Source organism: Cucumis melo, chromosome 2 (assembly GCF_025177605.1).
Source record: "Cucumis melo cultivar AY chromosome 2, USDA_Cmelo_AY_1.0, whole genome shotgun sequence".
Classification (NCBI taxonomy): Eukaryota; Viridiplantae; Streptophyta; class Magnoliopsida; order Cucurbitales; family Cucurbitaceae; genus Cucumis; species Cucumis melo.
In genome coordinates this window covers 23,994,737-24,008,876 of record NC_066858.1, presented here as the reverse complement: position 1 = coordinate 24,008,876, position 14,140 = coordinate 23,994,737, and the positions used below count along the sequence as shown (strand labels likewise).

Below are 14,140 nucleotides of genomic sequence, written 5' to 3'. Positions count from 1 at the left end.
AAGCTCCATCTTACAAAATGCTGCAGAATAACATATTCGACAACAAAAATGTAAGTAAAACCTGTCAGTCATCGTTTAATATAATTACACAATCCAATAATACAATTACATTGCAGACTGTTGTTCAACCTAAACTCAAGATGTCAACCCAAGAGAAGGCTTTCATGGAGAGTCGAATTCGAGGGGATGATAACATGCAAATGGAGGAGGATGAATCCATTGGAGCAATGAACAACAAATCATTGGAGCAATCAGACTCATCTCCACAAAGAGAACAACTGTCACCCCAAAGGGAACAAAGTCAAACAGTGGCTGAGGAGTCTGAAATGCATCCAATCACCAAGAAGAAACATTTCAGATCAAAGAAGTCGAATGACAAAGAAGAACGAAGTCATTCAAAATCCTACAAGAAACTGAAGAAGGAAATAAAAGAAGTTCGTAAGGATTTATCCACACTGACTTCTATAGTCTGTAGGATGGATGACACAATCACAAAGCAGTCATTGGAGCTGTATGAAATGAAGCAGATGCTGGAGAGATTGGTCCAGGTAAAATTTGTTTTCATCATACATTAGATAAACGATCGTATAACTTTGATAGACGATCGTTTATCAAAGTTACTCGATCGTTTAACTTCGATAGACGATCGTTTATCAAAGTTACGCGATCGTTTACTTTTATATACACGATGGTTTAACAATACATTATTTTTTTAATTTTATGTTCGTTTTTATTTGTTTGTTAGAATCAAACTGAAAATCAAGGGAATGATCATACTGATCAGAATGACAATGAGTATGTTGTTCAAGAACAACATACTCAACAACAACCTACTGAAGAACAACATACTGAACATCAAGAGGAAACCCAAAGGTTAACATTTCATTCATTGTTTACTAGTTTATAAATACCTAACAATTGTATTTTTTTTCTTATTCTCATGTTTTTTCTCATTTTGTTTAGGGAACATCAAGAGGAACGTGGTAGTGATATAAGCATAGACGGTAGGGATGCAGACTTGCTAATGACTATAAGAGATATATCGGATAGTCTAAGTCATCAAATTCAGAAAGAATCAGACCTGCCACAGATGATTACTACCCTTCCATATGTGAGCCAACCTCTTGCACTTTGTGAATTGGCTCCAATGGATCAAACTGTACAAATTGTAAATGAAGAATCTCAACTGGTATGTATACACAACAAATTTGTAGTCGTTTGAATGAATAGTTTGTTACTTGTTTAATACGATTACATTGCAGGAAACAACAAAAAAACAGGTTGAGATGAAAAAAAATGATGAAGCAGTTACTTTGGTTGAAAAAGAACCAGTAACTGTGCCTGATAAAGATGTGGAAGAAAAACCAATAAAGAGAAGAAAGCTATGTAAAATAGCAAATAAAGAGGTGCAACATGAAGATGAACAAGGTAATCCACCCACAACATCTGCTCAGATCATATCAGTATCTACAACACCTGTCCCAGATGTGGAAATCAGAGAAGTAGATCCATATAATCCGATGTGGAAAGTGGATCCAAAATTATGGAAGGAATACTTGCAATGGAAAAGATCAAGAAAAACAACCCATGAAGAAAGGAAAGTAGTCTCCACAACCAGAAAGAAAGACTTTTTCAGACAGCTTGAAGAAAACACATGGGTACATGGAGACGTAAGTACTCTTCCCAAACGATCGCTTATATTTGATAGACGATCGCTTCTATTAACTAAACAATCGCTTCTATTAACTAAACGATCGTTAAGTTAATATTACACGATCGCTTACTACGTAAACGATCACATGTACATTTCTTATGCGATCGCTTATCCTCTCCTTTCATTCATTAAACGATCGTTTATTTTTTCTTTGTAGACATTGGATTTGCTATTAGCCCACTTGCAGAATAAAATGTTGCATCTCAAGCACCATTGCAAGCGTTCTTTTAGAATATTACATTCCTCTTTTCTGGTAAGTTGTTATTCTTTAATTTTTTTTTTGTATACAAGTTAAACTGCATCATTATATTCTGATTAAATTTTGACTTGTTCTTGAAGACTGGAATCAATAAACCAGACTGCATTGTTTGGAACCACATTTTTGATACTCATCTGGTGACACCAGATAATACGAAAGCTGAATGGACAGACCCAACAGCACACCTAACTATATGGACAGAAAAAGATGTCGAATACTATTTCAACACTGCTGTTGGTGATTACAACGACATACCAGGGTGGGGAGATGTCAACTACGTGATTACCTGCATCAACATAAAAGAACACTGGTTGGCTATTGCAGCTGATATGAGAAAATGCAGGATCTACGTGTTCGACTCAATGCCAAATTATGTTGAGCAGAAACTTGTTGATGAAGCTCTTCAAATGCCTGCACGATGCATTGCCTCACTCGCGATTGCAATTGGAGTCAACCTCCATTCAGATCGTTTCACATATGGCCCTTGGCCAATACGCAGATCGAAGGCCACATTACAGAAAAGGCGTTCATTGGATTGTGGAATTTTCTGTACCAAATTTGTTGAATGCCTTGTAACTGCTAGTGACCTTGGTTGTCTAACTGTGCCAAACATGAAACTGTTTAGACAACAATATGTGCTGGAACTTTGGGCCAATAAATACTTTTGCTAAATAAAAAAATATATATTCGTTCTTGTACTTTTCAGTTAATATTTGTATTCGTTTATATAATTTTTTTATGTAATTTTTATAGAGAGAATAACATATTATAATTTTAAACTTTGTTATAAAATAAATACTTTGTGATATTTTCAATTAAACGCGACCAAAATTGAGAAAGAATATTTGAGTTAATATTTGTATTCGTTTAGATACATATCACAAAATATTCGTGTAGAGAAATACTCATCGCGCACATATGTATAAACGATCTTCTTAATAAACGATGTCTAAACGATCTTCTTAATAAACGTCAAAATATTAAGCGATCGTTTAGTAAAGTCTAAACGATCGTTTGGTAAAGTCTAAACGATCGTTTGGTAAGTGTAAACGATCTTCTTAATAAACGATGTCTAAACGATCTTCTTAATAAACGTCAAAATATTAAGCGATCGTTTAGTAAAGTCTAAACGATCGTTTGGTAAAGTCTAAACGATCGTTTGGTAAAGTCTAAACGATATTCTTAAAATCATAAAAAAATTCAGCGATCGTTTAGCTACAAGTAGTTTTGCAACATAGAGAATAATCGATACTACTAATTGAAATGTCAATTGATACTAATTGAAATGCAACATACACAATAATCGAACAGCCAATTGATACTTGTGATTTATGTTAATATTTCAATACATAGGAGTGTTGGTCCATAATTGAAATGCTAATTGTTTTCTAAAGTATGACATGTTTTCTTGACATAATGTATCTAAACCAACACCAGCAGCTATGTACTCAAAATACTTAATTGCGAATACGCCACAATCACAATTATTTCGTTGAAGTGGAATTGAGTCAACAATGACAACTGGCCAAGGTTCCTTGTATGTCGATGATCTACCTCTCCTATCAAAGAAGCCAGTACTATCTAACAACTTTGACACCAACTGTCGAATGGGCAGTAATATGTTTGTCATCTCTTCGGCAGTTGTAAGTGACGGAAGCGAATCCCATACCTTCACTTGACAACTTACCAAATCCAAGCATAATAGAACCCAATGGTTGCCATGGACATTGAATGGAGAGTAAACGTAATCAACACTTGCCCAAGGATCTTGGAAGTCCACTTTTGACCCGACAACATAGTCAACCAACCTATACTCTTCGTCCCAGTCAAACGGGCGATTCTCTTTAATACATTCTTTGTATAGGGGCCACTTCGAAACTAAAATGCGCTGCAAAGAAAAACATACAAACGCAAATATCAGACCGAAAGACAAATATCAAACGCAAATACATACATAAAGTAACGAGACGATTACAAACCATAAAGATTGTGTCTGCAGTTGTGAAGTTCTGAGAAGAAGGTATCCCGGCTGCCTTAATCTTCAAGCGAATGAAAAGAAAAAGTGCATCCAAATGCTAATACAAACAAAAGTAAGCAGTAAATGTATAGAACCATAACAATGATAAAATTATAATTGCATAAATGATAAGATAATCCCATACCTCATCCGACAACCACCGGCGACACATAAACAAGTCTCTGAAAAAAGCCTTCGATTTTTTCCCATGAAAGGTTTCACGCAGCTCATCGTCTGTACGCTTGTCTGTAATCCAAGCTCGAAGTCTATCTAAATGGACGTCAAGTATTTTGTGCATAGGATCATAAACAATTGCTTCAGACTCAAAGGTGCTGGTGGTTGATGTCAGAGACCGTTTAGGTAGAGTTGTGAATGGGGTTGATAGGTAAACACTTGCACGCTTCCTACGGGCGGGCCGAACGTGTGGTCGTTGAGTGAGAAATGGTTCTATCTCTATGACGTCCTCATCGTCAACGACATCTATTGGCTCCTCTAAACCAATATCAACCTTCTTCTCCAACACATCTTCGTCACCCTATGGAAGCTCATAATGCATTAGTGTATATAATGATAGAAATTAAACATCAATATTAGCATGAACATGGAACCAAACCTTCTTTTTAACTTCAATGTGTTCATCCTCCTTTGGCATCCTCAACCAATTAGGGGTACCGCCTGTGTCAACATCTTCGGTCTTAGCATTATCCACATCTTTACTTTCTAATGTATGATCTACTAAGCCTTCGGACACCTTGTGGTCCCCTTCGTCACCCTATGGAACCTCAAAATGAATTAGCGAGAACATGGTTACCAAATATGAAACAACTAACGTGAATACACTTAACAGTTTCATTCCTAACCTTTCTTTGAAGTCCAATGTGCTTCAATATGGTTGACATCAGGCCCTTCAATTCGTCAATATCGGATTTTATAGTATTAAGTTGCCCTTCAACAACCGCTACTCGATCTTGGAGATTTCGAATAGCCTTTTTCATCTTAATCTTGGACTTCTGTTTCTTACTCTTTTTGAACTCATCTTCATCGTTAACAACTTCTCGTACTCTTTTTGAACCACCATTCTTCGACTGAATAATGGTAGATGAGCGGAAGTTTTCAAAAAGTTCACCTGAAGCAATTTTCAATTGCTCCTCTTCAGGTGTCATCTCAATGACCGCCTTAATTATAAACTGCAAATAGAAAAAGGCAAATGTATTTAGGACAAAGAAATAAGCACAAAATCACGCGATCCTTAAGTAAGTTACTATTGCTTGCTACTTACCATTGGCGAGTCAAACACCTGGCTTATAGTTTGGGACTTTGGTGATTGTTGGCACACCCACCTCAGCATTCGTGGTATGGCATGATCGTTTACTTTATCTACACCACATCCAATGATGGTTGGTATAGACTCATATGCCCAAACCTATTCCACATTTGACAAACAAGTTTAGAAAGTGCCACAAGATATATATAGATATATAAACAAGTGGTTATACAATCGTTTGAAAACAACTATACGATCATTTAACATAACTAAACGATCGTTAAAAAACAACTATACGATCGTTTAACATAACTAAACGATCGTTAAAACTACAACTAAGCGATCGTTTAAAAGAACTAAACGATCGTTTAAATAACTAAACGATCGTTTAAAATAACTAAACGATCGTTTAAAATAACTAAACGATCGTTTAAAATAACTAAACGATCGTTTCAAATAACTAAACGATCTTTTTAAAGTTTTGAAGTAAGAAGTAAGAAGTCACATGCCTGTAATGCATGCGGAAATCCATTGATAGTATATTTTTTTGTCTGTGTTGATTTCTTCTTTCCCTTGGCATATTGCTTGTCCAAGGCTCTTTTCAATGCACTTAGCGTGCGTACAAAAACAATCCGACCCCAATCATAATTATTAAATGAATTCCAATCATCAGCAATCTTGAAAAAACCAATGTCCACTTTGGTTCGCCTATCTTTTCCCAACAAAGATATCTCTATAAAGTAGACTAAAGCTAATTTGACGATATCATCGTCATCACCCTCGTATTCCAAAAATATATCTTCTAAGTCGCTAACGTAAACACAGTCCTTGTCTTTGAAAAACTTCTCCAACAGTCGACTATTCCCACCCAACTGAATATAGTCCTCTTTAGGACCCCATAGTCCAGTTACGATGTTAAACTCTCTCCTACCGAAAGTACAAACAACGCCCCCTAGTAAGAAACTTATAGAATCCTTTCCTTCATCTTCCACCTCCCTTAACAGTAAGTAGTGGATGAGTGGCCCATTAAAGACAATATTTAGGTCCAAAAAGTGCCCAAACTTTGTTTTCCTAAATAAGGCTAATTGATCGGGTTTGAGTTTGGCCTTAATATTATGTGTTGTCTTTTCCAAATGAGACAAACAGCTTACTAGGGAATAAAAATGATGGGAAGGATTAATCTTGTAGAAGGGTCCGTCGGTCGATGTTGAAGTCGATGTCATGATTCAAGCCTGAAGAAAAAGCAAATTCCAGCAAATATATTGAAAATGGGTTACAGATAAAACTCACTGAAATAAGAGAACACGCTCAAAGTTGATTCTTAGGTTCGAAAAGGAGAAGCGACGAAATGCACTGGAGGACCGACGACAGACGAACAGTCGGAGTATCTTCGAAGAGCAGAGCGGGAAATTTCAAAAGCCAAAGAAAGGAGATGTTTTTTTTTTTACTTCAGGTGTTCTATGCGAAAGAGAAGGGAAAGCGAACGTGGGTAGGCGAAACAATCAATAGAGAGCGATAGAAATTTAATGAAGGGCATTTTTGTCTATTCACACCCAAATTGTCCTAAAAGTCTTTCTTTTGAAAACTTGTCCCAAAATTCATTTAAATCTCTTTTTTTAACCTATTTTTGGCAATTTCCCCAATTTTTTTAGTAATTTTAAATTTTAACCTAATTTGATATTCAATTTTTGGGTCAAAAATCAAAATTTATGTTTTAGGGCTTTGTTTCTAACCATATACTTGAAAGAGAGATAGGGAAATGTGAATTTTATTCATAAATGTAAAGAAACAGAAAATGAAATTTGGAGTTTTATAAACGTTTAAAACTGAGGTTTGGTCGTTTATGTTTAATTTTATAGGTTGTATCAATTTAAACTAATAATTTTATTAATTTAAATTTAAAATCTTATTAGCATATTAATTTACACCTTTATTTTTTATGCTGTTATTGAAAAGGTAGCATCTCTATTTAGTATGAGAAGAAGAGAGAGTTGAGTTTAAAAAATTATTGTAAAGTAATTATAATTGGGCTAATTAAACATATAAATATATCAATTCAAACTTTAGCCATAATTTCATTTGAGAATTACGAGTTTAATTGATCCATGATATCAATCAAGTTTGAAGAATTGTGTAGATCCAAACACTTATAAGAAATTATTGTTTCAATTAATTACAATAATTAGTTCATTGTTCTAATTTACATAGTTCTACCAAATTAACCGCGAAAAATACAAATAATTGAATTTCGAACTAATTAAAAGTTAACATGTGTTTCATTATGATTTTGCATCAAGTAAATCATTTTGGTTCAATTAAATATTATTTATTTGGACTAGAGTTACTACTCAATGCTAATTATGATCCAAATCTATGTGGTTGAGCCTCTAACAAAACCCAAACCATAGTAAATAAAAGAGTTCTTTTCATTTGAGATTGGATATAAATTTTCAGTCAAGAAGGTCTAAAGAATTCTCTGGATTAGAAGACTAAGCAAACCAGAAGATTTAAGTTACTTTGAAGATATAAAGCTTCGAACATCTGTTCCGCTTTCTCAAATCAAGCGTAAACATTCAATCGAAAGATAATCCAAGGATTAAATCCTAGAGAACGGACCACATTGTATCATAATTAACATCAACATAAACTCAACTCTCGAATTAAAATTCTTTATAAATCTCGTTTGAACAAACACAACTCACAAAGTTTAGGAAATATGAATTAATATTTTGATTGAATTTTAAAACGAGATACTAAGATGGTGCACTAAAAATTGTATACATATCCCAATATGAGACGGTGCACTAAAAACCATACATATTAAAAGATTTATTCCCGTTGTGAGTATAGTCACTCAAATCATTTTGTTAAAAAGCATCATGAAATTTTAGACCTCGTTTAGTAACCATTTGTTTCTTTTTTTAAATTAAGCTTACAAACATCATTTCCACTTTTTCTTTTCTTTTGTTTCTAATTTTTACCAATATTTTCAAAAAATTTAACATACCTTAGTCTATGCAACATATACTCATAATATACGTAGTATATAGTACATAACATGCAAACCCTAAAACAAAATCCAAAGTATGTATACACTATGTTTGGTTGAAATTTGTACTAGAAAGCATGTTGTCATGTCATTACATCCATAAAGTTTTTGCTCAAGGTTCCAATCTTGGAGTTTTGTTTGTCCTTGTCAATTGATGATACCTCTCTTGGCACAAAGCATCTCGATTGTCTTTAAGTCGTGAACCTTTGTTATTGTCTTTAAATTATAAAGTCAATTTTAGTATTTGATCACATTCACTCAAACATGTTGCAAAGCCTAATTTAACGGCGGTTAAGACGGTTTATTTTGTACTATCTACTACTATCGTTTTGTCGTAACGGTAATAATAACTGTGACATAATACGAGAGTAAATAATCTTATTAACCGAAAAAACGAAAAACAATATTTTTAACGGAAAAAACCAAAAGCTTGGCCACGTAATCAAAGATGAACACGTGGAGCATTGTCAAAACCGGAGAGCAGCCTGAAATCGTGTGCCTTCCCTCACCGGATTTTCTCTTTCCTCTATTCTCTCATCCCGTCGACGACGACGACGAGAAGAAGCCGTTTCGTTGATTCAACGTTCAGGTTGCGGTCAGCCATGGATTTCTGGAACAAAGCTCGAAGTTTCGCCGAGGAAGCTGCGAAGCGCTCGCAGGAGCTAACTCTTGAAGCTGCAAGGCGTTCCCAAGAGCTCACCATCGGATCCTCTAGATTGTCCGACATCGTTTCTGAAACTGCTAAACGCTCCAAGGAATTCGCTACTGAGGCCTCCAAACGAGCTGATCAAATCAAAGCGGAAGCTGTTAAGCGAGCCGATCTCATCAAGCACTTGGTCGAGAGGACTCCGCCGTCCGGCGTCCTTGAGAAGAAGGCTTCAGATGAAGAGACGCGGGAAGAGGATTTGCAGAGGTTTGGTATAAACGAAGAGCTGAGAGACTTCGTTAAAGGCATCACTATGAGTACATTTCGGGATTTTCCACTCGAAGGTAATTGATTTTATTGGTTGTTTCAAAGATTGAGGAACATACTTACATAGAAGTAGGAATCAGGATAATCAAGCATTTAATTTCTAGAAATGAATTTAAGCTTAACTGATTCGGTGATTGAATTTGAAGAACTACCTTAATTTGCACCAACCACCCCAATTCATTCATTGCTCAAAAACAGAATCCTCAAGCTCTATGCATCCGAGTATTTAAACCGAGTCTTTATAGTATCTGATGCAATAAACGGGAGCGGTAGTTTGAAAGTTTGGAACGGTTATCTTTAAACATCAGCAGTTCAAAAATAAAAGAAAACGATCAGTTGACGCACCCTTTCTTTCCGGTACTTCTTAAATATCATTCTTGCCGTGTTCTGGAATATTTGCGATGTAATTAGTTGAAATCCGTTTAACAGGGTTATTATGGAGCTTTATGGTCAGTACCATTGCAATTATTCGAAGATAAATGAGGAACTGACCATTCCATTTGAATAGAGTAAGAAAACCATCCAATAAACCATTAATTAAGTGTATAATAGCCCTGTTAGCTGATATAAGTTGGCGGTTGGGTTTGACCTCTAGATTATTTAGAAATTTGGTTGGTGGAAGTATGTGTGGAGCAGGAATTGATATAGTTTCTCCAGAGTCCAGATTTTGCTTACTTCAACCCCATCAACATCTCTTGTATATGAAATCAAATTCCGAATGTTAAACTCTTTCTCTCCTTTTTCTCTCCCTCCAAGACCTTATTTCTAAAACTGGTTCATTTCCTTTGTGTAGATGATTCAGAAATGTCCAATGTCCCCACAGTCTCAAATATCAGTCAGGATTTAACTGAGTGGCAGGCGAAGCATGCAAGTCTTGTTCTTTCAACTGTCAAGGTACTATTACTCATAAACCTGGCACCAGTGAAGATGACAGTAGCTTTCTCTACCAACTTTAGAGGAGCCTTGGTTTTAAAGTTCCTTTGTGTTGTATATAAATCAAGAGATGTTCGTACATGCCTTGTTAACAATGTATATGCTTTTAACCTTCATTTTAATTTAATGTGGCAGGAAATTTCTAAGTTACGTTATGAATTATGTCCACGCATTATGAAGGAGAGAAAATTCTGGAGGATTTACTTTTTACTGGTGAACAGGCATATTGCACCGTAAGTTTAAGTCTTGAGTTTGAGCCTTGACTTTAGCTTTAAACTTTGAATGTTGATTATAAGAATCATCACAGCTTCTAGATTCTTGTTGCTTGTCAATTGTTTCGAAGGAACAAGTTAATAAACCATACTTCTATTGGATTGAAGACTTAAAACTTAAAATTTTGAGAAAATAGTTACTTTTCTAGATTGGAATACCAGATGGTCATCGGAATAGCTGCTTCCATCTTTACTAGTCCCAATTCTTAATATTTCATTCTCCATCTAATTTTTTTAGCCTCCTCCAGGGGTATGAATTCTCTTTGTATTACATGTACTATTTTACTGATCTACTGTAGAAAATTTTTCTGAGTCTCTGAAATATTTTTCCGACAACTCATTTTAGTTTTGCCCAACCTCTTTGCTTTACTGAATCTGTAATGAATAAGTTGATGATAAACGAACATGCAATCACCCCTTTATTTTCTTAATTATTTTCATTGATGAAGTATCAAAATTTTCTTGTTCTATATTCTCTTACTTCTTCAGCTATGAGAAAAAGTACGTGGAGGGCGTCGTGCTGAAATCAGATAAACCAGTTGAAGATGGAATGATGGAACCTGTTAAAGCTGAAATAACATCTACATCTCAGGAGAAGAAAACTGCTCCAACCTCCTCATCAAGTGACCAAGACTTGGATGTATTTCTTCTTGGAGATCTTGGAGACAGTGATGAAGGTCCAGGTATGGTGCAACAATTTGTTGGTGTCTGCTTTGTACTAATAATGATTTCTGAGAAAACATGGCTTCATAAAATCTTCAAAATCTTTAGAGTTCAAACAAAAATCTGTTTTTTTGACGCTATTGATTTTGGCTATTCATGATTGCTAATGATATTGATAACACTACAACACATGAACTACGTCAAATTGTTGTTGTCAAGATGATGTTTTATTGGCAATTGGCATATATATTTTTAAATCGTACTGAAGCTTTTTATAAGGCAGAACAACCAATTGATCACATCGTTATCTAAAAGGAAGACACTATAGAAATTTGATTATTTTGCTTGAAAACAAGGGATTTGATGGAGCGGCTATCATTTGTCACTTCCATGGTTTCAAACATTATTTGGCGCAATTATTTACAATGTGCATAGCATATGTGCAGTCCATTTATATAACTGCTGTTAATGTCATTTGTCGTTTGAGGTTGGTGCCACTGATCTTCTTCCTGGTTTTTCAGATGATGGAGATGATGACGGCTTTGATGATGATTTTGACAAAATGGTTGACACTTCGGTAAGTAGAATTTATCATTTGCTTTCCGTCCCCATTTTCATGTTTGACTAATCTTTTGTGCCTGGCATCCCAAGATTTTTCATCAAAGTCTCTTATGAATTTTGTGCGACTATGTTACGAAGTTTTTGTGGTAAGTGAACTTAGGAACTCCTCCTTAGATTTCGACCATGTTTTTGTGTGAATAACTGGGGTAGAGTCAATCATTTGTCTATGTGAGAATAGTAGAGATTTGCATAAACTAGTCCAGGCACTTACAAATATAAAAAGAAAAATGAAAAATAATTCCTAATGAATACCCAAATCTTTAGCTGCCTGTACATCAGTTCCATTCCATCCTCGTAGACTCATTTTGCGTCACTGTAATTTGCTAGTGCTGGAAATCAAAATCTGAAAATGTTCAGTTTACTTTTCTTGTTATCAACCTATGGTGTACGTATACTTGGTGTTGAATTCTGTCTTAAATTCATACGAGGAAGAGAGAGAAATTATAGATGACGGTATACTTTGTCTTCATATTGATTCATGGCTTTCATCCATTTAAAGTCCTCTTCTACGCTTCTGGTTGTGGGGGTCGGCTGATGTCAAATAAAACCCAAATCATATCACTCCACTAGATCCCAAACAAGAGTCCTGTATCAAAATATAAAGTTGTATTCTTAAAGAATCAACGACAGTCATGTGTCAAAAGCTCCTTGAAAGACCATCAAACCTGTTTAGTTTATTCTTTGATTCTCTATTATCCGAGGTCTGACTCATCAGTGACTGATTTTGAATACCTTATCTCAACAATTCCTAAATTCTTAGACTCTTAGTTACACAACTCTAAATTTCTTCCAAGTCAATTAAGTTTTTTTTTTCTAAAAACCAAACTTTAGGGTGTTGTTTGAGACGTCGAATTAAGTTCCGAAGCCTGAAGTTAGGAAGTCCATGTTTGAGGTCCATAGTTATTTAATATGGAGTTAGGAAACACTAGAGAGAGAAAGATGGAAAGATGTCCTACGGTAAATGTTAACACCTGTTTTTGAAGTCAATGGACCAAATATGGCCAGAAGAAAAGACATCTTTTAGCTATTCATAAGCACTTTTAGAAAGAAAAAAAAAACGTGCTAACACACTCCAAATCCACTTTCTATGGGCTGCTGCACTTTGGTGGTAGTGGAATTCAAAATCTGATTACATTATTCAGTGTGTTTTTCGTGCACCTATCCATTTCATAATGATATTTACCTTAAACCTACAGGATGACGAGGAAGACAAATTGTAGGAGACAGGTGCAGGAGTGTTTTCACATCGAATAGTTGTTTTCTCATCCTTTTGAACTCGTCTTTTCCCATCCTTGGTGTTGGTGGCAGGGTTCGGTTCGGTGGGCTACTAAATGATGATCCAATTAAAACCCATTTGAAGTTCTATCACTTCACTTGACCCAGCTTTAGTGCTTATGCATTTAAACTTGTGCTGGAGAAAGCGTTATCTTATGTTCATTATTACCCCCCTTCTCTTAGGGAGGTTCCTATGTACAAAAGACCCCTCTATTCTTGGAACTTAAGAGTTGATCTTGTATAGGACTCGTCAATTCAACTATTCACATTTTTGTCCTTTGTAGACCTCTCGATTCCAAACTTTTAGTTTTGTGTATATTTAGCCTTTCAACTTTCATTGTCGAAATTTAGGAATGTTTGATTTGTTTCTGACTTTTAATTTTATATCCATCTAGTGATTTGGCTCGAACACCGCCTTCATCGATAGATTATGTTTTACTTGTTCATCTGTTGGTTTCTTAAGTTGTTCTTTTAACAGGTTTCTTGAGTTCTTTTATTATTTGTCTTTTGGATTTGTTCTGTTCTATGTCTATAATTAAAATGATACAAATAACAGTAACTCGTTCAACGATAAAATTGTCATTCAATCCCTAGTTCAAGCGTTACTTTCTTACGTTTCTTCTCTTCAAACTATTGTTTTAAACCCTATTTAAACGTTAGGGGTTAAATAAAAACAAATTTTTAGATTTTTCGATGATATTAAACAGATATAAACTTTCTAGTTTTCATCGTGAACATAAAGACGGGAAGGACATTATACTTAAGAAATTTAAGTTTGAAGCAGACTCTCATATGTTGTTTAATTATCATTACCTATGAAACATCAAGTTCTTAATCTAATAGTAAATCAATTTAAGGAACCTCTTCTTTTCTCCCAACATATTCTTAACATTCTAATTCTAACATAGGTTTGGTATTCTCATCACTTTATCTATTAATCCAAACATAATTTAGCAAATAAGACGTTAATTACATAGTTCATTCTCTGCGTGCAATTATTGTACTAAGAGAAAACATTTCATTGCTTTTTTTAGGTTGTGCTCAACTACAATAATCACTTAAAAAAATCATTCCTATTCAAGTGCACTATGGATTAATAA

At 34.9% G+C, this 14,140-nt stretch overlaps 2 protein-coding genes across 2 annotated transcripts; one reads left to right on the top strand and one right to left on the bottom strand.

Moving 5' to 3' along the window:
• Nucleotides 1–3,278: 3,278 nt before the first annotated feature.
• On the bottom strand, nucleotides 3,279–4,300 carry LOC127148128 (uncharacterized). Its single transcript, XM_051081052.1, has 3 exons — nucleotides 4,136–4,300; nucleotides 3,953–4,048; nucleotides 3,279–3,861 (listed from the first exon to the last, which is right to left on the bottom strand). Exons 1-3 carry the CDS (start codon nucleotides 4,286–4,288, stop codon nucleotides 3,316–3,318), a joined length of 795 nt encoding a protein of 264 aa, XP_050937009.1. The 5' UTR covers nucleotides 4,289–4,300; the 3' UTR covers nucleotides 3,279–3,315.
• A 4,412-nt stretch (nucleotides 4,301–8,712) lies between these two features.
• On the top strand, nucleotides 8,713–13,449 carry LOC103494072 (uncharacterized). Its single transcript, XM_008455097.3, has 6 exons — nucleotides 8,713–9,293; nucleotides 10,070–10,170; nucleotides 10,345–10,442; nucleotides 10,971–11,164; nucleotides 11,666–11,721; nucleotides 12,962–13,449. The coding sequence occupies exons 1-6, from the start codon at nucleotides 8,906–8,908 to the stop codon at nucleotides 12,983–12,985; spliced, it is 861 nt and encodes a 286-aa protein (XP_008453319.1). The 5' UTR covers nucleotides 8,713–8,905; the 3' UTR covers nucleotides 12,986–13,449.
• The last annotated feature ends 691 nt before the right edge of the window (nucleotides 13,450–14,140 follow it).